General features: G+C 46.2%; 1 protein-coding gene across 1 annotated transcript in view; it reads left to right on the top strand.

Moving 5' to 3' along the window:
* LOC140729807 (zonadhesin-like) overlaps window positions 1–24,594 on the top strand; it is an 80,892-nt gene that overhangs the window by 17,209 nt on the left and 39,089 nt on the right. The window contains exons 8-15 of the mRNA XM_073050019.1: window positions 3,629–3,714; window positions 4,988–5,167; window positions 7,075–7,277; window positions 11,157–11,301; window positions 13,065–13,306; window positions 17,717–17,881; window positions 19,794–19,948; window positions 22,452–22,720. Of these exons, the coding sequence (XP_072906120.1) occupies window positions 3,629–3,714; window positions 4,988–5,167; window positions 7,075–7,277; window positions 11,157–11,301; window positions 13,065–13,306; window positions 17,717–17,881; window positions 19,794–19,948; window positions 22,452–22,720 (1,445 nt within the window). The remainder of the gene's footprint in view (window positions 1–3,628; window positions 3,715–4,987; window positions 5,168–7,074; window positions 7,278–11,156; window positions 11,302–13,064; window positions 13,307–17,716; window positions 17,882–19,793; window positions 19,949–22,451; window positions 22,721–24,594) is intronic.

Raw genomic sequence — 24,594 nt, 5'->3', positions numbered from 1 at the left:
AGAAATGATTCCGCCAGGTTTAATAGCTAAACCACACATGAAGGCCAGGAGCAGGACTTGTCAGAGGGTATTTGAAGCGCACACCATTGGGAGCATTTATCAGGTAGTGAAACTTATCCCCACTACCTCCACCAGCAATGCCAACCTTAGGAGCCAGACGTACCAGAGAAAGTATTGTGACAATGGGCATCTCAGCCAGGGGTAGCAACTGGACTATGCGAACCTGCAGAGAGCGATAAACGTAACTCAGTAAGACACATAGGATCATCAGTCCCGATGAGGGGTCCTGGTCCGAAACGTCGACTGCTTATTCCCCTCCTAGATGCTGCCTGACCTGCTGAGTTCCTCCAGCAGTTTGTGTGTGCTGTTCCAGATTTCCAGTGTCTACAGAATACACCTTGGCCATTTCCCCTTCTCTCTTCTACCTCCTGGGTCGAAAGGAGCTTGAATGACCAGATACCCAGACTCACAGGTGGCGGGGTGGAGATGCATCTCTACCAAAGGAGGTGTCAGGTGCTCCTTCCTCTGCTAGCCTGCAGGTCACCCTTGGGCAAGGTGTAGCACCTGCTTAGCCCCCCGATCAGGGTCACGTGAAGCTATGGGAGCAGGTGGTGGATGGTCATATGGGCAGCCGGTGCATATCACACGCCCTGGTTATGCCACCACTACACCAGGCAGACAATCTCTGAAGAGTATTGATAATGGCTGGGGTCACCCATCTAGTAAAGACACTGCCCAGAAGAAGGCAATGGCAAACCACTTCTGTAGAAAAATTTGCCAAGAACAATCATGGTCGTGGAAAGACCGTGATCGTCTATGGCACATAATGATGATGTCAATGCTCGGGACTCAAGATCATGGTCATGGAAGGACCGTGATCGTCTATGGCACATAATGATGATGTCAATGCTCGGGACTCAAGAACAGCTTTTCTCCTGCTGCTATCAGAGTTACGAACCGGCCACCTCCCTCACATCCGCTTTCCAATGGTGCCGTGTTCTCCGACTCTTAAAGCTCCTTTGTTCTCGTCACTTTAGTTATTCTTCTCCTACTACAAATTGCACCATAATCTCGGCACCATTCTGCTGTTTTGTGATCACCATGGAATTTATTGCTGTACTAATTATTACCATGAAAACTGTTTAATCATTCCACTTCACACAAGCAAAGGGGTTTCATTGCACCCTGGTGTGTGTGACTATAAATTAAACTAACTGACTGATGTGACAGAGCCCAGCTCTGTGCTACTGAAATCCCTCATACACAGGTCCCTAATACAGTCTCAAAGTACCTTGTGATATCATTATGTGCCGCGTCGTGTAACACGGGAGACATCTCAGATCTTTAGCTTTGGCTGAATTATTCTGCCTTTTCCTGGCAGGGAAAGCATTTCTCCCTGTACACAATTTCAAATCTCTTTATTATTGTTTGCCATCATCATCATTTTGTGTCGTGTCGTATAATGTGGGCAATCATGACTGTTCTCGGCAAATTTTTCTACAGAAGTGGTTTGCCATTGTCTTCTTCTGGGCAGTGTCTTTACAAGATGGGTGACCCCAGTTATTATCAATACTCTTCAGAGATTGTCTGCCTGGCATCTGTGGTCGCATAACTAGAATGTCATATAAGACCATAAGGTATAGGAGCAGAATCAGGCCATTTGGCCCATCGAGTCTGCTCCGCCATTTCATCATGGCTGATCCATTTCGTTCTCAGCCCAACCTCCTGCCTTCTCCCTGTATCCCTTCATGCCCTGACCAATCAAGAATCTGTCAATCTCTGCCTTAAAAATACCCAATGACTTGGCCTCGTCAGCTGCTCGTACAACCATCCACCACCTGCTCCCCTGGCTTCACATGACCCTGATCGGGGGCCAAGCAGGAGCTACACCTTGCCCAAGGGTGACCTGCAGACAGGTGGAGGGAAGGAGCACCTTACACCTCCTTTGGTAGAGACGTATCCCCACCCTCCACCCAGCCCTCATACGTAGGTCCCCAATAATGTCTGTTTCAAGTTTCGGGGGAAGAACATCATCGAGGAGCTCTCTTGGTCCGTCAACACAACCACAATAGTAGAGAAGGCACAATCGTGAGTATATTATCTGAGTTTCTTAAGGAGAGCTAATCTGCCCCAAAAATTGCTGGCCAACTTTTATCGATGTGCGATAGAGAGCACACTGGCATACGGAGTGACCGTGTGGTACTCTCGCTGCAGCACGACAGATCACAAAGCACTCCAACGGGTGATTAGGATGGCTCAGCACATCACTGGGACACAACTACCAGACCCAGAGACAATCTACAACTACAGTGCACTCGTAACATCATTAAAGACCCATCCCATCCTGGACACTGTCTATTCAACCTCCTGCCATCCTGTAGGAGATACAGAAACATCTTAGCCAAGACAGTGAGACTGAAAAACAGCTTCTTCCCAAGGGCTGTCGTGCAGCTGAATAAGGCTACACCACGCTTGCCAATGGCCTTCGAGTGCTATGGACTAGTAAAGTCACTTTTTGCATGTAAATATGGGATTTTTTAAAAATTAAGCAGTACTGTATGCATTGTAAATGTCTGTTTTTGTATGGACTGGAGTAGCACCATCATCTCATTGGCTTGAGCAATGACAATAAAGTCCTAATCAGTTCTAACCACCAGTCAGATAGTTGCCCTTTGCAGCAAGGGAGATTGTAACCACCGAAGGCTTGTGGGGCCACTTTCAGCAAATGTGGGTTTGCATCCCAGCATATTACTGAGGGGGGAGTTGTCAAGGGAAGTGGTTACAATCTCTCTTCAGTGTTTCAATGGAAATTTAATATCAGAGAATGTATATAGTATACAACCTGAAATTCTTACTCTTCACAGACATCCTCAAAACAGAAGAAAACCCCAAAGTATGAATGACATACCCCAAAGACCTCTCCCCCCCACGCACAAGCAAAATCATTAACCCTCCCCCTCCCCCACTTGCACCAGCAAAGCCATCAGCAACCACCCCCCCCATCATCCACAACATAAGCAATAACAAAGCCCCCAGAGACCATGTTCTAAACTCCATCAAAAACCACTGTCCATCCCAACACTTTGATACCTCAGGCAGGCTCTCTCTCTCTAGCGAGGGAGGGGAGATATTGCTCCTGCTTCAGCGAGAGAGAGAGACGCTCGTTCGAGTTTTCCCGACTCGAGGGCCTTCTTTGGACAGCAGCATACACTGCTGTCTCGATGTTACAATCTCCCGGGCCACTGGCGAGAACCTGGGTCACCCAAAGGGCTGCACCCCGAAGGCGCACATCTTCCAGGCCGCAAGAGGAGTTCCGAGAGTGATAGCCACCGCCACAGGGAACCACAGTTTGAGTGCAGCTGCAGATCACAGACTCCGACGGGACCCCAGCCACCTTGAAAAGGCCAAAAGAGACATGGGAACAGGAGATTTAAACTGTTTCACCGATGAACTGGAAGAGGTCGCCCAGATCTGCAAAACCCTCTGGTGCCCTTGTTGGGAACGGTCGCGATTTGATTGGTGATTGGGAGCCCATTGTCCATTTGGTGTTCCGTACAAGGTCCCCTTCAAAATGTGCACCCATCATGTCCCAAAGCCTGTAACACTATATTCCCTGTGTTGTTTTCAGGTGCACACACAACAAACCCTCTCAGGACTGTGACAACGACAAATTCAAGGAGTCCTGGAACTGCGGATTCATCAAAGACCCGAAAGGTGGGAGATCGGGAGCAGTGCCGGTGATGGTAGTGGGGACGGGGACGGGGGGGGGCCTTGTCCAGTCCTCGGGTGCTCTACAGATGGAGTCGCTGGAAGCAGTGACTCCATCCCACCGGGTCCCCACGCTGACGGCAAACCTAAAGAGATGTGGCGCTCGAGAATCATTGAGATGCGTTGACTCATTCCAGTAGGAAATCGGAATCAGGGTTAAACTATGCCGTGAAATCTGTTGTTTCGTGGCAGCAGTACAACGCAAGACAAGAAAAAACTATAAGTTACTGTACTGTTTAATCTGATCAAGTATCTTCTGTTCAATGTCTTGTTGGCTACTGGGGGGTCTGCAGGACAAATCCATCCATGAGATTGCCCCCTTAGAGGGCACGTGCTGTCAGGAGAGGCTGGACCAACTTCAGTTGCTTTCTCTGGAGCTGAAGCTGATGGGAGATCTGATAGAGATTATGAGAGACGTGGGTGAAGTGGACAGGGAGTATCTGTTTCCCAGGGTAGAAATGTCTAATACCAGAGGGCAAGCATTGGAGGTGAGAGGGGTAGGTTCAAAGGGGGATGTGAGGGGTAAGTGTTTTACTCAGAGTGGTGGATGCCTGGTATGGTGGTAGAGGCAAATAAATACATTAGAGGCTTTTAAGAGATGTTTGGATAGGCACGTGGATGTGAGGAAGATGGAGGGATATGAACACGGTGTGGGTAGGAGTGTTTGGGTGTTGATTTGTTTTTTAGCTGGCTCGGCACAACATTGTGGGCCGAATGGCCTGCTCCTGTGCTGTACTCTTCTACGTTCTAAATAAGTAGTGCAAAAAAAGAAACAGTGAGGTGGTGTCCATGGGTTCATGGGCCATTCAGTAATCCAATGGCAAAGGGGAAGAGGCTGTTCCTAAAATGCTGAGTGGGTGTCTATAGGTCCGGAAGAGTCAGGATCCTTAACTAAACTTTGGGGTACACTGACTCAATCCTACAGGAATGAAACACCGGGACCGTTGGGAATAGACTGACTCAGTCCAATGCCTGGATCGTTGGGATATACTGATATAACCAATTAGGAATTACACATTTGTTGTGGGATATTTTATGCCATTAATGACATTGCGTATGTGTAAAACTCTCCTCTTGAGGCAGCTCAGCAGGAAGGTGCATTTAATTTTGAGTCTTGTTTCTACGGCCCCTCCCGAGAGTACGACAAACAGATTACTTTTCCGCTAATGCGACAAGCGTGTTTATTTTTCGAGCACTTACTGTCGATTCTGTTTCAAAGGTCCTTTCCAGGAGTGCAATAAACACATCCCTGTGGAGCAGTACTTCAAGGACTGTGTGTACGACATGTCATGCGGACCGCACGACGAGGCGGTGTCTCTGTGCTTTGCCCTGCAGGCCTACGCGGACGCCTGTGCCCAGGCCGGCGTTGCTGTCAGCTGGCGGAACAAGACCTTCTGCCGTGAGTATCTGGGCCGTGCCCACAGCGTTTTTGGGAAGCGTCAGACAGACCCTCCTTCTGAGGCAGTGTCAAATCGTAGACCGTGAAACGTGGAACGGTAGAGCTGAGGAACGGCCCTTTGGTTCACCGCATTGGTGTAAATCACGGTGCCAACCCAACCCCCTACTGCACCACCCCACCCCCATTTCCTGCATATTCCACCATAAAGTTCAGCTGCTATGTGCCACGTCGTAGGACGTGGACAATCATGGTTATTGGAAAATTTTTCCACACATGGTTTGCCATTGCCTTCTTCTGGGCAGTGTCTTTACAGGACGGGTGACCCCAGCCGCTATCAATACTCCTCAGAGATTGTCTGCCTGGCGTCAGTGGTTGCATAAACAGGACTTGTGATTTGCACCGGCTGCTCGTACGACCATCCACCACCTGCTCCCATGGCTTCACATGACCCTGATCGAGGGGCTACACCTTGCCTAAGGGATAGGGATACAACAGCCTGAAGGCTCAAGTTCAGCTTTTATCCTGCTGTTATATGAATACTGAACAGCCCCAGCACAATGAGATGGACTCTTGACCTTCTGATCTACCTTGTAATGGCCTTGTACCTTATTGTCCACCTGCACTGCACTTTCTCTGTCTTCTGTTAGAGTTTTACACAGTACACAGTGCGGAGCCAAAGTCTGCGCCTCACACAGCAAGGATGCCAAAGACCCCCGCACAGTACTGTGTTTGTCAACGTAGAGCGGAGAGCGAGTTTCTAAATCTGGGCAGAGCAAAGGATGTTGGGAACAGTGAGGGTGGAGCACCGCGGGAGGGGTGTAGGACAGGTGACAGAGAAAGAGTGCTAGGGGCAGGGCCAGGGGCTGGTGGGTGCAGACACACCCAGTCCTGAGACACCAGGCAAGGTCATCTGATTCCAAACAATTGGTGTATTGATCATTACAGAATGTCTCTCTGGTGCTTCCCACTCCTTCCCCTCTCCCTTCCCCTTTTCCCAACCATGATTCCCCTCTCCCTGCCCCCTTCCCACTCTCAGTCCACAATAGAGACCCAGATCAGAATCAGGTTTATCATCACTCACACATGTCATGAAATTTGGTTCTCTTTGTGTCAGCACAATGCAGAAAATTACTGCAGTACTGTGCAAAGTCTTCGGCTCCCTAGCTATGTATCTTCCACTCAGCCTCTTGCGCAGGACTGTAGTGAAATGAGGCGCATCACCTACCCACTGACCCCTCAACTGGGCTCAGGTATTACCTGCCAGTTTGTACTCGTCCCTCACCCCCAACCTTCATATTCGGTCTCCTGCCCTTCCTAACGAAGCATCTCCACGCCCCTCATAGATGCTGTCTGACCCCCGATTGGTGTGGCTGAGGCGTCTGGACGTTGCATCCCAGCTGTCTAGGTACACAAGCCAGGCCAGTACAGTATGGAGAGCAGGCTCCCCCTCTCCACGCCTCTGATGAACCCAAAGGAACGGCAGAACGATACAGTTTGGCAGGAGTTGCCGGTCAGCGTTGAACTCGATGTCAGACTGCCTTGGGGACTCCAGCTCCAGATTTTCCCCTCGGGGTTTACTCCCGAAGCCTCCCCCATGAGTGGGAATAGCCAAAAGGCAGCAGAGGTTTTCCTTCTCCAAGACGAGCTGCCAACCACGCCTGATGAGCCCCATCTGGTTTTAAGTTGCCAGTGACCCACCTTTGCCCCTTCTCCGGTCACTGGAAGCGGTTCAGCCGGGCTGGGTGGATAAGCCACACGTGCAGGCCAGGAGCTGGACTCGGCTGTCCGAGGCTATCTGAGGTGCATGTCATCGGGAGCAGTTAGTAGGTTGTGGGAGCTTGGGGGTTGTTGAAGCTCTTCATGTGACTGTAAGAGCCAGTCGCACTGATTTTCCTCCGTCCCCACAGCTCTCAGCTGTCCGGCCGGCAGTCACTACGAGCCCTGCACCAACGCATGCCCCGCGTCCTGCACTGACCTGTCAGCCCCCAACGACTGCACCCACCCCTGCGTCGAGGGCTGTGCCTGCGATCCCGGCTACGTGCTGAGCGGGGACAGGTGCGTGCCGTTCGAACAGTGCGGCTGCGAGGACCCTGGGAGGAACTACCACCAGGTGAGTGTGACTGAGCTCGGGTGGGGAGGGGCGATGGTTGGGGGGGGGGGAGGTTCGCAGCTGGAAGGGTGAGAGCTTTTACATCTGCCGACCCTCAGCCTGGACCCTGGCTCCTCGGGGAGGGAGACGTCACCTTCAGGAAGGTGCTGCAGAGCTTAACCAGAAGGGGACTTTGAGGTGGACGAGTTAAACCAACAGGGTTCAGAGACCACACCTCCCATCGGGCAGAAGATACGAGTGCCAGCCTGAAGGGCAAACTCCATCCCACCGTTATCAGACTACTATAAGGTACAATAAGGCAGGCTTATGGTTCTGACGCCATTTTCTCTGCCTACGCTGCACTTCCTCTGTAACTGTGACATCTTATGGTTTGACCTTCTTTCAGAATCAGAATCAGGTTTATTATCACCAGCGTGTGTCGTGAAGTCTGTTAACTTAGCAGCAGCAGTTCAATGCAACACATAACACAGAAAAAATTAATAATAATACATAAATAAATTAATTACAGTGTACGTATTTTGAATAGATTAAAAAACAGAAATAATATATTCTTAAAAAGTGAGGTAGTGTTCAAGGGTTCAATGTCCATTTAGGAATCGGATGGCAGAGGGGAAGAAGCAGCAGATTTATAGATGGTATTTGAGCTATGCCCGGCCACACAGTCATGTGTATACAGAGAGTAGAGCAGTGGGCTAAATACACACCCCTGAGGTGCACCAGTGTTGATCATCAGCGAGGAGGAGATATTATCACCAATCCGCACAGACTGTGGTCTTCCGGTTAGGAAGTCGAGGATCCAATTGTAGAGGGAGGTACAGAGGCCCAGGTTCTACAACTTCTCAATCAGGATTATGGCAATGATGGTGTTAAATGCGGAGCTATAGTCGATGAACAGCACCCTGACATAGGTGTTTGTGTTGTCTAGGTGGTCCAAAGCCGCGTGGAGAGCCATTGAGATTGTGTCTGCCATGGACCTATTGTGGCAATAGGCAAATTGCAATGGGCCCAGGTCCTTGCTGAGGCAGGAGTTCAGTCTAGTCATGACCAAACTCTCAAAGCATTTCATCACTGTTGATGTGAATGCTACCGGGTGATAGTCATTAAGGCAGCTCACCTTATTCTTCTTAGGCACTGGTATAATTGTTGCCTTTTTGAAGCAATTGGAACTTCTGCCTGTAGCTGTGAGAGGTTGAAAATACTCCTACTCACTGGCTGGCATAGGTTTTCTGAGCCTCACCAGTCTCCATCGGGACCTGCCGCCTTGCGAGGGTTCACTCTTGTTCTACCTGAGCATTGTACAATGATCTGATCTGTGTGGATGGCAAACAGAACAAAGACATTAACTGGAGTTTGGTGCACGGAACAATAATGAACCAATCTGCCCTTTCACAATTCCCTGGACAACGGGGCTTTCTGCCCATCAAGTGCATACTATATTTACAGTCAGACACGCTATCGCACTGATCCCATTACAGTCTCTCACTTCCCCAGTCTCTACCCCTCACCGTATGTCGTCGGGAAACCTGGAGAATGTAAACATGTAAACTCCACACACACACACACACACACACACACACACACACACACACACACACACACACACACACACACACACACACACACACACACACACACACACACACACACACACACACACACACACACACACAGAGTCGGGACCCAACCCGGGTGTCCGGAGCAGTGACCCTATCCACTGTGACACCCTAAATAACTCATCCAGTTGAGGAACTTGTGAATGATAAGTTCCCAACAGATTGTCAAAGAGTAGATGTTGAGACCCCTTCCTTATTTGTGATGAAGAGTCAAATTAAACACAGGATTCAGCCCACAATCTCCATGCAGACCACCACATACCCATCCAAGCCACAACAATTTATGGTCATCTGCACAACCCCATGAATGCATAGGTGGGATGGAAAACTTGCAGCTACATTGCAGGCACATCGATGCAGTTACAAGGAAGACACGACAGCGGCTGTACTTCATTAGGGGTTTGAGGAGATCTGGTTTGTCACCAAAGACACTCTCAAATTTCTACAGATGTACCACAGATGTACCACATTCTAACAGTCTGCTTCACCGTCTGTATGGGGGGAGGTGCGGGGACTACTGCACAGGATCACAGTAAGCTGCGGAGAGTTGTAAACTCAGTCTGCTCCATCTTGGGTACAAGCCTCCCCAGCATCAGGACATCTTCAAAGAGCGATGCCTCAAAAAGGCAACATCCATCGTTAAGGACCCCCATCATCCAGGAGATACCCTCTTGTCATTGTTACCATCTGGAAGGAGGTATAGGAGCCTGAAGGCACACACTCAACAATGGTCATTGAACCATGAACATTACCTCACTAATTTTTATATCTATTTTGCCATGACTTAATTTAAATTCTATACATTTACTGTAATTCCACTTTCTCTGTTACTCTGTTATTCATCTTTTCTCTGTTATTGCTTATTCTGCTGCCACAAAGACAACAAATTTCATGACATAAACCAGTGATATTTAACCTGATTCTGATTCTGATATGCAGTATTCACAAATACGTATAAATTATACATAAATTTTACAAGAAGGAAGTGTAACGAAAGAGCTATGGATGGTGGTGAAGCCAAATGTAAAGTCTAGAATTAACGCAGACTCGAAATAAACAGGACAATACAACCAAAATCCAAAGGGAAAATCACAAACAGTAGTACTAGAGAGGGAACTCCTGCAATTGAGGAGTGATGTGTGTGGTAAACCATGTCTGGACACGTCCCTCTGCTGACTGCTCCTGTGGCTCCTCCCACAGACCCCTGGATAAAGGCGATTGTGTCTCTGCTCCTCTCACAGTCATCCAGCATGGACGTGCTCCGTTTTACTGTTAATAAAAGCCTTTCAGTATTTACTCTACTTCCATTCTTTTGGAGTTACTGATAGTGCATCAATGTGCCCATGATGTATTGGATTCAGTCCACAACTTCCTGAAGATCATAGGTTCCTACATATTCAAGTTACTGTACCAGACCGTGATCTAATTAGGAGTTTATTAGAATGTTCAGTGACAAGCCGGGCCTTTTAAAAACTTCCATGGATGTGTAATGGCTGGCTGCATCACAGACTTGTACAGAAACACCAAATCCCTTGAATGGAAATTACTACAAGAAAGGCAGTGGATTTGGCCCAGTCCAACACGGGTAAAGCCCTCCCAACCATTGAGTACATCTATAAGAAATTCTGTCGCAGGAAAGTAGCATCCATCATCAGAGAACCTCATCACCCAGGACATGCTTTCTTCTAGTTGCTGCCATCAGGTAAAAGGTACAAGAGCCTCAGGATTTGCATCACCAGGTTCTTGAACAAATGAGGATAACTACTCATTTGCCTATCCATTGAGATGTTCCCACAATCAATGATCTCACTTTAAGGACTCTTTATCTCATTATCTCATGTTCTCATTATTTATTGCTATTTATTTATATTTGCATTTGCACAGTTTGTTACCTTCTGCACTCTGGTTGATCTTTCATTGATCCTGTTACAGTTACTATTCTACAGATTTGCTGATTATGCCCACAGGAAAATGAATCTCAGGTTTTTATACTGTGACATACATGTACTTTGATAATAAATTTTGTTTAAAATTTAAATACTGACTTTGACTTAACCTACTAAGAAAGTAAAGATGTTGGTGCAACTTCCCTGTGATTCAAGGGTGATTTAATGCTCATTCAAAGACAAGGCGAGGATCCGAACGCAAGGGCGAATATTCTAACAGCGTCTAGAAGCCAAACTGGTCACAGAGGGAGCTGGGAGGTCAGACCCAGGGGAAAGACAGTACGTACTAACGTGACCTGCATTGTGTTGCTGTCTGACAGATGGGAGAGAGCTGGTTCACCAACATGAACTGTACAGAACGCTGCACTTGTAGCAGCCCCAACAACATGACCTGTGAGCCCTGGCAGTGTGGGCCCTTGGAAAACTGCGAGGTACAAAACGGGGTCCTGGGATGTCACACGTTAGGTAAGTGGAGTGGGAATTAATTCTCCAAACACAGCAAGTTGGCTCCAGATATCTTGACTGTCCAATTCTGTGCTTGAAGTGATATTGTTCATGCTGTGGGATCATGAAGGGACAATATGGGGCATAAAGGATGCCCTGTATCTAGCGTGGACTGCTCTCTGCTCTGGAACAGTATTAAAGTTTCACTCTGTGTCTGACCCTGGGAGTGTGTGATGGGACAGTGTGGAGGGAGCTTCACTCTGTGTCTGACCCCGGGAGTGTGTGATGGGACGGTGTAGAGGGAGCTTCACTCTGTGTCTGACCCTGGGAGTGTGTGATGGGACGGTGCGGAGGGAACTTCACTCTGTGTCTGACCCTGGGAGTGTGTGATGGGACAGTGTAGAGGGAGCTTCACTCTGTGTCTGAACCCAGGAGTGTGTGATGGGACAGTGTGGAGGGAGCTTCACTCTGTGTCTGACCCTGGGAGTGTGTGATGGGACAGTGTGGAGGGAGCTTCACTCTGTGTCTGACCCTGGGAGTGCGTGATGGGACAGTGTAGAGGGAGCTTCACTCTGTGTCTGACCCTGGGACTGTGTGATGGGACAGTGTGGAGGGAGCTTCACTCTGTGTCTGACCCTGGGAGTGTGCGGAGGTAGCTTCCCTCTCTGCCACTGGAAGAGTGTAATAGGATGGTGTTTAGGGAATTTTATCCCCTAACTGCGTCCTAATTAGAAGGACATTGCAACGAGTACAAATCAAATCAAAGAATTGAACAAGGACAAACTCCCCTCACGAACTCCGACACAGATTTCCAGAATATTATTCCCCTCCCTCCAAGGAATTCTCATCCTAATTTCAAGGAAATTATTGTTATTTAGCAAAATATGTTATAGAGAAATATATTGTTAGTAAGTCAACAATTAAAGTGAGAATTGTGTGAGGTATCATACTGCCACCTGTAGGAGGAGCATTGCATTACAGGCACAAGTACTTCCTATTAGTCTGTACCCAAATTAAATGATGTTTTGCACCTTCGCTTTATCTGCCACCAGCGGAACTTCCTAGTGGCCAAGCTTTTTAACTCCACCTCCCATTTCGGTCTTTCACCTTTCTTGCGCCAAAATGAAGCCATACTCAGGTTGGAGGAGCAACACCTAAAATTCCATCTGGTTATCCTCCAACCTGACGGCATGAACATCGATTTTGCCTTCTGGTAAAATAATTTCTTCCCTCACCCTCCCTTCTTCTTTTCCCCACCCTGGCCTCTTGCCTCTTCTCACCTGCCTATCATCTCCCCCTGAGTCCCCTGCTTCTTCCCTTTCTCCTATGGTCCACTCTGCCCTCCTATCAGGTTCCTTCTTCTCCAGCCCTTGACCTTTCCCACCCACTTGGCTTCACCTACCACCTTCTAGCTATCCTCCTTCCCTTCCCCCCAAAGTTTTATTCTGGTGTCTTCCCCCTTCTTTCTTGGTCCCGATGAAGGGTCTTGGCCTGAGACGTTGACTGTTCATTCCCCTCCATGGACGCTGCCTGGCCTGCTGAGTTCCTCCAGCATTTTGTGTGTGTTGCTCGGATTTCCAGAGTCTGCAGACCTTTTCATGGTTAAAATCAACAGAACGGTGCAAAGTTTGTAGCATAAAAACCAATGCCAATGTGACAATAATGGTAGAATTAAGGTTCCAAGAACAAGGCAGCACCACTGGGATGAGAACGTCAGAGTGACGATTAGGTACCGGTATTCCAAGAATCTATGATTCAACCTCTTGTGTACACCCTTCCCCCAGGCTCTACCTCCTGCCACGTGTCCGGCGACCCCCACTACTACACCTTTGACAAAGCCATGCACACCTTCCTGGGGACATGCACCTACACGCTAGTCGCCATCTGCAACGCCACCATGATCACCCCGTTCACCATCAGCGCCAAGAACGAGGAGCGGGGGCTGAGGTACGCCTCCTACCTCAGCCAGATCTACATTGATGTCCTCGGGCTGCAGATCACCCTGCAGAAGAGTGGGCGGATCAAGGTAGGTCTCGGAAGAACGGGTCTCCATTTGGCTCCAATTTGTTCTCGTCACCTGTACGGTGATACAGTTTGAAACATCTCAGTTACAAAGAAAGATGGGTCTGCTCACTTCAGAGTGGAAGAGGGGACATGATTGCGGTCTATAACATCAGGAGGGAAATAGATTAATGGCAGGAAAATTTTCACCATATAGATGTAGATAAAATTAGATAGATTTATGATGGGTGTGCAGAGAGATTCAGAGGGGATCTGAGGCAGTCCTTTCTCACCCAGAGAGTGTTGAGTACCTGGTACACACTGCCAGAGAGAGAAATAATGATGATAATAATAATATTCATCATCGTCATCATCATCACAGGAAAACTTGAAACATTTGAAGAACTACACACAATAACATACAGTGCAATGGCTCCAAAACAGAAGCACTCATTAATAGAAACCAAAAACTGAGTGATGAAATGAGAACACCCAAATGGCAGAATGATTAAAGAAACAAAATTGAAACTTTAAGAGCAGAAATAGTTTGTCTAATGGAATATGAAAAGGATAACCTGAGCAAGAACGTTAAGAGAACAGCTAAGGAAATATAAGGTACATACAAGATGCGACCTAACCTAACAAAAGCACTGTAGAGTTTATAGATACACTAAAACAAAAGCTTGGAGCATTCAAAGCCAGACTAAATAGATACATGAAATGCGTCAGATGAAGAAAACAGAATTATCGGTTCAGAAACAATGGAAAAGGTTTGTACAGGACATTGAAACTAAATTTGACACGCCAAAATGTCACCAGCCCTAACACAGAATTACCAACAAACACCGAGATGATGAATGATTGGTCCAATATCTGGTCAAACAGGGTGACGCACAATCAAGAACCAAACAGGATAGGTAGGAAAAAGAACACACACACACACACACACACACACACACACACACACACACACACACACACACACACACACACACACACACACACACACACACACACACACACACACACACACACACACACACACACACACACACACCACTGAAGAAATGTAAATACCTAACATTACAATGGATAATCTGAAAGAGGTTATAAAAAATACCCACAACTGTAAAAATACTGGCAGTGATAATATTCATAATTATTGGTACAAAAAATATACTTGCCTTCATCTATGCCAACAATTTTTTTTTAAATCCTGAAGTGCCCGAATTTTTGACAGAAAAACATCTCTTACTTAAAGGAGAAATCACAAATGACCCATTGAAATATCACCCTATTATTTGTTTACAAACTATATTTAAATTGTAACATCATGTATCTCGCAACTAATCACCACTCAGTTAGGTAACCACAAGATATTTACAGAAGAACAGAAAGGGTGTTGTAAGGGTATGAAAGGATGTAAAGAACAACTGATAATAGACTCTGAAATTCCACATCAAACCCAGCGGAAAGGCAGAAATCTTTCACGTTGCTATATTGACTACCAAAAGGCATTTGTCTCTGTCCTACATTCATGGTTAATAAAAGTTCTTAATATACATAAACTACACCCAATACTTATGACATTCTTACAACGTGATGAGGCATTGGCGTACCATAGTCTCCCTAAGTGCTAACAACCAAAAACAAACAGGCATCATTATCAAAATAAACAAACACAATAACCAAACTAAACTGAAGCATTTCCCAAGGCAGCTCTCAAGTCCACAATGGTTTTGTTTAGCTTTAACCCACTCTATAATTTACTGATTCAGATGAAAATTAGGTATCAAATCAGAAACAATGAAATGAATTATATCTTGACAGACATTCTATACATGTGTGATTTGAAATTATACACTCCTTCATCAGTAAAGCTAAAGCAATTAATTCAAACAGTAGAACTATCTTCAAAAGATGTAAACAGGAACTTCGGACTGGAAAAGTGCGGAACATTAAACATAAAGAAAGGTGCATTGAGCTAGCAGAATATAAAACAGAGCAGCAATACAACCAATGGGTGAGTATGAACTATATAATTATCTGGGATATCAACAAGCAAAGAAAATAGATCATGGTGCAATAAACAGAAAACTTTCAACAGAATTTGCTTAATGGCTTAAGAAAATCTGCCAAATGGAGATCAATAGCAAAAATATAACAGGGGCAACAAACACTTTTGCTATACCCAAACTAACGCATTTTTTGGCATAATATCTTGGTCCAAAACCAATCTGGAAAACGTACAAAGGAAATTAAGAACTGAAATGACAAATTTTAGAAAACATTAAGTAGACTTGAATGTGCTGAGATTAACACTACCTAGGATAGAAGAAGAAAGAGGAATAACAGACTTTAAAAATCTACGCACCAGTCAGATAAAGCTTCCAAGGATATCGGCGAAAGCAGGATTCAGCACTCTATGTGAGCATATGCAATTCTGACAAGGAGTACACATCACTAAAACTCAACTCAGAAAAATAAAGAAATTATCATACAGAAGGAAAAAGTTAACCAATGGAAGAGCATGACCCTGCATGGAAGACTAGATGTCGACAAGGAAGCATCGAAAGCCTGGTTCAGAGATGGAGACCTCATCCCAGAAACAGAAGGGTTCCTTGTGCCAAAACAGGACCAGATGGTTGACACAAAAAAATTATCAAAAATACATAATAAAAGACCAACAAATTCAAGATGATAAATACAGAAAATGCCAAGAGAAAGGAGAAACAATCCAACACATTACAGGATCCTGCAGCAGTTTAACTCAACCTGATTACTTACACAGGCACGATCAATTGGCAAACATCATTCACCAAAATCTTGTTTTAAAATTTAAACTCATAAAATAAATCATACCTTATGATAAATACAAGTCTAATCCAGTTTTAGAGTCAGAGTCCAACAAATTTTACTGCCACTGGTCCATGATTATAGATAGGACAATCAATATTAACTGTATAGATATAATAATACAGAATTAAACAAGCCAGAACAACTTAATAGATAGAGCCATTCTAAACACACATAATATACAGATATCAAAAAGTGAAAGACACCAGAAATAGGCTGAATTAAAAGAGGAAATTGAAAGACTATGGAATATGAACATTGTCCCAATAGTAATATCTACAACTGGTATCATCCTGAAGTTACTACACAATAGCATTTAACAATAAGGGCTACACAGCAATATTTATGTAAACCTGCAGAAAGCCACAATACTAAACACCACTAGAGCAGTCCAAAGGTTCCTAGCAATTGAGAAATGAGTGTGCTTGGGTATGCCCGCACCTCAGGTTTTACCAGTTTGAGCTGAGAAAAAATAGGAACTTTTTTTATAGAGCACTTTTCATACAGATGATGTAGTTCAATGTGCTTTACAATGGGATAAAGTGCAAACATGAAAATAAAAGACAAAAAGATGTTAGTCAAAAGCAATGTTAAATAAATAGGTTTTGAGCTGGCGTTGAGAAGTGTGTCAACTGAGTCTGCATTCCTTATAGTATTGAATTCCACCGTTTAGGAGCATCGCTCAAAAAAGCTGACCTGCCAATTATCTTTTGAGGGAGAGTGTTGAAATTTAAGAGACTGGTGGAAGAGGACCTGAGCGCTCAAGCAGGATTATAATACAAAAACAATTCTGTGATGTACTCCGGTCCCAGACCATTGAGAGTTTTAAAAACAAGTAAGAGAACTTTACAGTCAATTCTAAGAGACACAGGAAGCCAATACAGAGTATTGGGAGACAGAGTATGGGAGTGTTATGTTCCCTCATCCTGGTTTTGGTTGAAAGTCCAGCAGCTGTGTTCTGAATGAATTGATGTTTGTTTTGGAAGGCCAGTAAAAAGTGCGTTGCAGTAATCCAGTCTATTCTATTCTAAGGTGTGAGTTAGTTTTACAGCATCATTGCGTGACAGAAATGGACGTGCCTTTGCAATATTTCTTAAGCATAGGAATGCTGCTCTGGTCACGTTCTTTATGTGGGACTTAAAATTCAAATCTGAGTAATGGAAATAGAGTCTCTGAAGTGTCTCGGGGTGGTGAACCTGGGGTTTGTTGTGACGGGAAATATCCTGTGTTAACTCTACGTAGACTGGAGAGGGTGATGGTGAACCAGGTCAGGATGGTGTGCGATCTGGGTGGTGTTTCCATCTGCCTGCTGCCCTCGTTCTTGCTGGTAGAGGTGGAGTGTCCTGGGCAAGTGCGTCCTGCAGCTTCTGTTTACTGGCGGTGGACGGAAGGAAGGTTTAGGGTGGTGGACAGGGTCCCAGTCACGCAGGCTACTCTCACCCAGCTGACCTGAGTCTTGTTTCGGAGCGATCTCATTCAGGATGGTTGACGTTGATCGTCAAGATGGTGGAAAGGCTTTGAGAAGCCAGGCGGTGAGGACCCCACTCCTTCTCCCTGACCTGTTATCCTTATCCCATAGCTGGATGACACAAAGATCAGGACACCTTTCAAGGATGAAGTGAAGGGCGTCAGCATCTACACCACTGGCATCTACACCGTCCTGGAGACCAAGTTCGGGCTGATGGTCAGGTTCGATGGCAACCACCACCTCGAGATTAAGCTGCCAAATTCATACTACGGGAAGGTGAGGAGGTTGTTACTGGGTGGATGGTGTGGGGGCAGTGAGTGGGGAGGATAGAGAAAAAACACAGTACAGACCCTTCCAACCCAACAAACCTGCACCGTCCAGTTAAAGTTCAACGTACATTCAAAGTTCAACAATTGGTCACCTGGTTCAGTTTAATATCAGAGAATTTATACAGCCAGAAATTCTTATTCTCCACAGACATTCACGGAACAAGAAACCCCAAAAATGAATGATAGTAATATCAGAAGCCAGAGCTTTCCTCCCCCTCCCTCACACACACAGGGGCAGAAGCACTGACCCACACCCCACCACGCGAGGGATAGCCAAAGCCTCCAAAGAGACGTTGGTCTGGAGTCCATCAAAACCTGCAGTTGATAACCCAACACTTTGGTATCTCAGAGTAAAGTAAATTATACCCATGTGACCAATTAACCTACTAAACCGTACGTCTTTGGAATGCAGGAGAAACACCCGGAGGAAACCTATGTGGTCACAGCTAGTGGTGAAACTGAACCTGGAATGCTGGCACTGGAGTAGCATTACATTACTGTGTCACCCAAACACATCTGGGTCTCCTTGACTTCAAAACCCTAACTGTCACAAGCCGGTGTCTCAGTAGAAATGGGCTGATCGATGGTTATTAGGCATAGAGAAGGCGGACAGGAAGCTTTAAGGTTCTCCTCCACCTTGTCCGCTAGGACAACCTCATGTCTTCTTTTAGCCCTCCTGATCACTTTCTTAAGTGTTCTCTTGCACTCCATAAGCACCTCATTTATTCCTACCCGTCTGTACCTGCTATGCACCTCCTTGGTTTTCTTAACCAGTGTCACCAGGTGCGGACATGGCCCAAGTGCGGAGTGAGAGACACTGAAGCGGGTCGATAGTTCACAGACTTTAATGCGAGCAGTGTTCAAGGGAAAGGAAAATGCCAGGCCAAGCAGGGTCGTAAACTAAATCTCCCAAATGGAAAACGAAGCCCACACGGTGGCTGAAAAGAACAATTAAGAATAAAACGAGTACCGTTAGTCTTCAGAGTCAGTGACTCGACAGTCCAATTTCTCAGGCAAGGTGGAATGCAGGCAGCGAAGCGTAGCCGTGCCCAAGTCTCGACAAATACTGCGACAGAATGAATGGAGAGAAATATTCCCACAATGAAATAATAATTAGCTGACAGGTGCATATTTACGAGCGCAATTGCTGAATCTGATGCGCTGCCGAATCTGTGATTCAGGGCCTCAATATCTGTTGAAGACTTTCCAGATCCTTTCTGATACCATCAAATTTAGCCTTTCTCCTACTTAGAATCTCTACCCTTGGACCAGGCCTGTCCTTTTCCATATTTACTTTGAAACTAATACCATTGTGATCACTAGACACAAGCTTCTGTCACCTGCCCTGACTCATTCCTTATTAACTACCAAGTTAATACTACCAAGTTTTGAAGTTACAAGAGCACATGCTCTTGTTGGAACTTCTGCATACTGACGAAGGAAACTTTCAAAGATTTCAAAGGTACATTTAATGTCAGAGAAATGTATACAATATACATCCTGAAATGCTTTTCCTGAACACATTTGACAAATTCTATCCATCTAGTTCTTTTACAGTATGGGTCTCCCAGTCAGTATGTGGAAAGTTAAAGTCACCTACGATCACAAGCTTATGTTTCTTGAAACAGTCTGCGATCTCTCCACAGGTCTGTCCCTCTAAGTCCTGCGAACTGTTGGGTGGTCCGTAACATTGGCCCGTTAACCTTTCTGGTTTCTCATTTCCACCCGCGATCTCTGCGGGTGGGTGATTCCGTGCACTGGCGGGATTGAGGTGTTGGAGGCCCAGGTGCTTGAGGTGGGAGGGGTGGGGGTCGTTGCGCCGGCCAATCCCAGTGAGCCTCTCTGCGCCCGTGTTTCAGGTGTGCGGGATGTGTGGCAACTTCAACAACGACATCACCGACGAACTGCTCATGCCCAACGGTCTGCTGGCAAAGAACGTTCCTCAGTTCGGAAACAGCTGGCAGGTCAGAGACAACGACAACGATGATGATGACGATGACGACGATGACTCTCGGTAAGACAACTCTCGGTAAGACAGGCTCACCGTGTCCCCAAGCGCAGATTCACCCAGGGATCAGTGCAGTTGACGTATACATAGAAGTACAAGGAATTTTTCAGATGCTGGGAATCCAAAGCAACACACAGTCAGCAGGTCAGGCAGCATCTATGGAGAGGAATAAACAGTCGATGTTTCGGGCCAAGACCCTCCAGCGGGACTGGAAAGAAAGTGGGCAAAATAAGAAGGTGAGGGGGTGGGAGAGGAGTACAAGCCGGCAGGTGATAGGCAAGACCGTGTGAGAGGGAATTTGAGTAGGGGAGGGGGACGAAGTGAGAAGCTGGGATGTGATAGGTGGAAAAGGTAAAGGGCTGAAGAAGGAGGAGTCTGATAGGAGAGGAGAGTGGGCCATGTGATAAGGGGAGGGAGGTGGGGCGCCAGGGGGAGGTGATGGACAGGTGAGGAGAAGAGGGCCAGAATGGGGAAATGGAAAAAGAGAGAGCGGGAAGGGGGGGGGGTGGTTAGAAAAATCGATATGAATGCTATCAGGTTGTAGGCTACTCAGACGGAATTTGAGGTGTTGCTTCTCTACCCTGAGTGTGGCCTCATCGTAGCTGTGGAGGAGACCATGGACCAACACGTTAGAATGGAAGTAGAATTGGAATGGGTGGCCACTGGGATATGTGATGGTCGGAGTGAACAAAGGAGCCCTCACTTCATGCTATGACCATGACTGGACAATCTATTTGACTAATAGTGGACTGGATGGGACATCAGAGTGATTCCAAGCCAGCCAGTGGTGGGGCAGCCACAGCCCTTGATCGGAGCGACAGACAGTACTGTTGACTGTACAGCACACCCTCAGTTCTACACTGGGTGTCTGGGGTGGGACTGGAAATTAACAGCCTTCCACCCGGGAGGTGAGAGAGTATTATCACATTAAGTTATTGTTAACACCTCTACCAAGCTGAACTTGTAGTTGTTGGATCTGGAGATGATATTATCCAGAAGTTTCTTCAGAAGACAAATCTTGTGATAGTTTCAATTTTAGCTGCATAAGTCACAAACAGGAGAAAATCTGCAAATGCTGGAAACCCAAAGCAACACCCACTAAATATTGGAGGATCTCAGCAGGTCAGGCAGCATCGATGGAAAAGAGTGAACAGATGATGTTTCAGGTCAGGACCCTTTCTCAGTCCCCTGAAGAAGGGTCTCAGCCAAAAGATTGACTACTTGCTCACTTCCACAGATGCTGGCTGACCTGCTGAGTTCTTCCAACATTTTGTTTGTGTTGCTTTAGTTGTATAAAGTTTTTTGCTTGTATGTGGGAGGTGGGAAGAGGGGCTTTGGGGCTCTAACATTTTTCTGTCATTCATTCTTTGGGGTATTTCATCTGTTTTTAGTGGATGTCTGTGAAGAGTAAGAATTTCAGGTTGTACACTGTCTACATCATCCGATATTAAAGTGAACCTTTGAACCATTGAAATGATCTGGATAGTATACAAGACAAAGCCGTATCTCAGTACCTGAGACACTAATAAAACGATTTGCCAAGTTAACAATTGAAAGCCATCTCTTGACCCAGCATTGAACAGTTATTACCCCTCAATCACCAGGCTCTTGAACCAAAGGGGATAACTTCACTTGCCCCATCATTGAAATGTTCCCACAACCAATGGCCTCACTTTCAAAGACTCTTCATCTCATGTTCTCAATACTTATTGCTTATTTATTTATTGTTTATTATTTCTTTCTTTTTGCATTTGTACAGTTTGTTGTCTTCTAAAACTCTGGTTGAACTCCCTAGTTGGCCTATCTTTCATTAATTCTGTTATGGATATTATTCTATAGATTTGCCCACAAGAAAATGAATCTCAGGGTTGTATATGGTGACATATATCAAAGGTTCATTTTAATATCAGAGCATACAACCTGAAGTTCGTACTCTTCACAGACAACCTTGAAACAAGAAACCTCCTGGAATGAATGAAAGAAACATCGAACCCCCAAAGCCCCCTCACACTCATACTGACCCCCCTCCAACCAACCACCATGCAAGTAATAGCAAAAGCCCGCCCACTCCCATTTTGATGCAGTGAAGAGTTGTATATGCACGGCATGCAAAACAAAGTTTTTCACCGTACCTTGGGACATGTGACGATCATGTACCAATTTAATCCTCGTCAGCCTCACCTAGATGGGACCCAGGACGTTGGTGAGGGAGGAGACATGGGGTTAAGTCCCCTACGTTTACAAGGGAACGGGCAGCGATGGGAGGGAAGGGATGTCTGAACCGGAGAGCAGTCCCTGCGGAAAGTCGAGAGGGGTGGGGAGGGTGGGGGAGGGGATCCCATTGAAGAAACATCAGAACTTAATGCACTGGGAGGGCGAAAGGTAAGGACCAAGAGAACTCCATCCCGTTCGGTCTGGGGTGAGAGCAGTAGTGAGGGAAGCAGAGGTGACGAGGGTAAGTGCACTGCCAATCCGGCGCTGGGTAAGACTGTGCTTTCTTCTCCCCCAGGTGCTATTCTGATGACAGGGATGACCTGAGCCCCCCCTGCATAGCCGGGGAGGAGTCAAAGCTGAGGTCCCAGTGTGGAGAGCTGCTCTCGGCCAAGTACAGCCAGTGCCACGACATCGTCGACCCCACCCCCTTCATCGAGAACTGCGTCTTCGACCTCTGCACCTATGGCGGGATGGTCTCCGCCCTCTGCGACAACATCCAGTCCTACGTTGAGGTGTGCAAGAGCGAGGGCGTTGGCATCAAGTGGAGGAACAACACCTTCTGCCGTAAGTGAGGCCACATGCAGATCCCTCGCTGCCTCCTGGTCCTCTCCTCCAGGCTCAGTCGAGTGCCCTCACCCACTGACCCATGAGCATCCAAGGGCTATTCAATCTATCCAGAGGCTCTGACTGAATTAGTAGGAACAGGATGAGGCCATTCAGTCCTTCAACCTAGTGCTATCACTCAGTGGCTGATCTAAGGTCTTGTTATGTATGTATAGTGCCTCCCTGGTAAATACGTAGGTTTTGACCAAAGGAAACGTGACTGGTGTCACTTAGCACTTTTGTGCAAGGGTGGTTATTAGGAATGTCGAAAACCAAACTTACAAAAACTGGTGAAAGTAGTGAAAAAAAACTGCCCATATTTACAAAAGGATACCTACCAGAAAACACAATAATAGCTCTGGACTTTGTCCAGTGTGAACTTCTGACAGTCCTGATCTCTCGCTCTCTGCCACTGAGAGCGATGAACCCGTTTATTAGGCTCCAGGACATACCACCTTTAATCACCCACAGAGTTAATGCAAGACGACACATGAATTGGAATATGATGCATCCCACAGTGTAGCTACAATCACACTACAAAATAAACAGAAGTATCTACCTTAAATACAGTGTACAAGCAACATGTACAGATTAGTAAAGAAATGGAATATCCCGCTGTATATGGTGGGGAAAGCACCAACCCAAGCACATCAGCTCAGTTTAGTCTGAAGTGTGGGTCTAACTTCATGTTTACATTAAGTGAGCTGTGTACGTATCACACGGTAGCGTGATGACGTAGGCAGTTCATGTGTTTATACATGTAACCCATAATGAATTGTTGTAAATGAACAAGAATACTTAATCAAGCAATATATTCACATGATCACTCAAATATTACTGAAACGTTAAATGCACAACACTGTCCAAAAGCTTCAATGGTTCGAATATTTCCATTTAATATCAGAGAATGTATACAGTATACAACCTGAAATTCTTACTCTTCACAGACATCCAGGAAAGAGAAAAAACCCAAAGAGTAAACGGCAGAAACGTCAGAACCCCAAAGCACCCCTCCGCCCCACATTTATTTATAAATATTGTTATTGTGCCCACATCAACCACTTCCTTAGAATATTGTTCCATATACTGACTACTACCTTCTGGGTGGAAAAGCTGCCCCACAGATTCCTGTTAAATCTCTCCGCTCTCTGCTTAAAACGTACGCCCTCTCTTCCTCGACTCCGCAAAAGACTACGCGTATTGACCCTGTCTATGTCCCTCATGATCTTATCCACCTCAGTAAGGTGGAGAGCTAAATCAGGTGTTCCTGATCATACCAGCCTAGCTCTCTCACTCAGGCCATGCTCACTCAGTCACCGCGACACTCTCTCACGGCTGACAAACCCGCTTCGCCGCAGCTGATTCTGAATTGCAATTCTGAAATTTGAAACAAAAAAGAAAAAAATTACTGGAACCACTCAGTAGGTTAGGCAGCATCCACAGAGAGAGATGTAAAGGCAACATTTTGAGCTGGTGATCTTCCATCTGACTATTTACAGCACCTTGTGTTGTTATTTCAGGTTTCCAGTGGCTAGAGTTTGTTTGTATTTGAGTTCACTTGTCTCTGTCTCTGCCTCACCCTCTCTCTCTCTCTCTCTCTCTCTCTCTCTCTCTCTCTCTCTCTCTCTCTCTCTCTCTCTGTCTTTCTGTGTCTCTCTCTTTCTAGCTTCCCCTTTGCCACTCTCTGTCTCTTTCTCTGTCTGTCTCTCACTATTTCTGTCTCTCTCCCCCACCGTATCTCTCCCACTGTGTGTGTGTCTTTCTCTCTCTCTGTCTCACTCTCCTTCTCCCTCTTTGACCCTATCTGTCTCTCTCTCTCTCTTTCTATCTCTCCC

This window comes from Hemitrygon akajei, chromosome 6, assembly GCF_048418815.1.
Source record: "Hemitrygon akajei chromosome 6, sHemAka1.3, whole genome shotgun sequence".
Lineage (NCBI taxonomy): Eukaryota > Metazoa > Chordata > Chondrichthyes > Myliobatiformes > Dasyatidae > Hemitrygon > Hemitrygon akajei.
The sequence above is the reverse complement of the archived record's forward strand: the minus strand, read 5'-3'. Positions and strand labels throughout refer to the sequence as shown.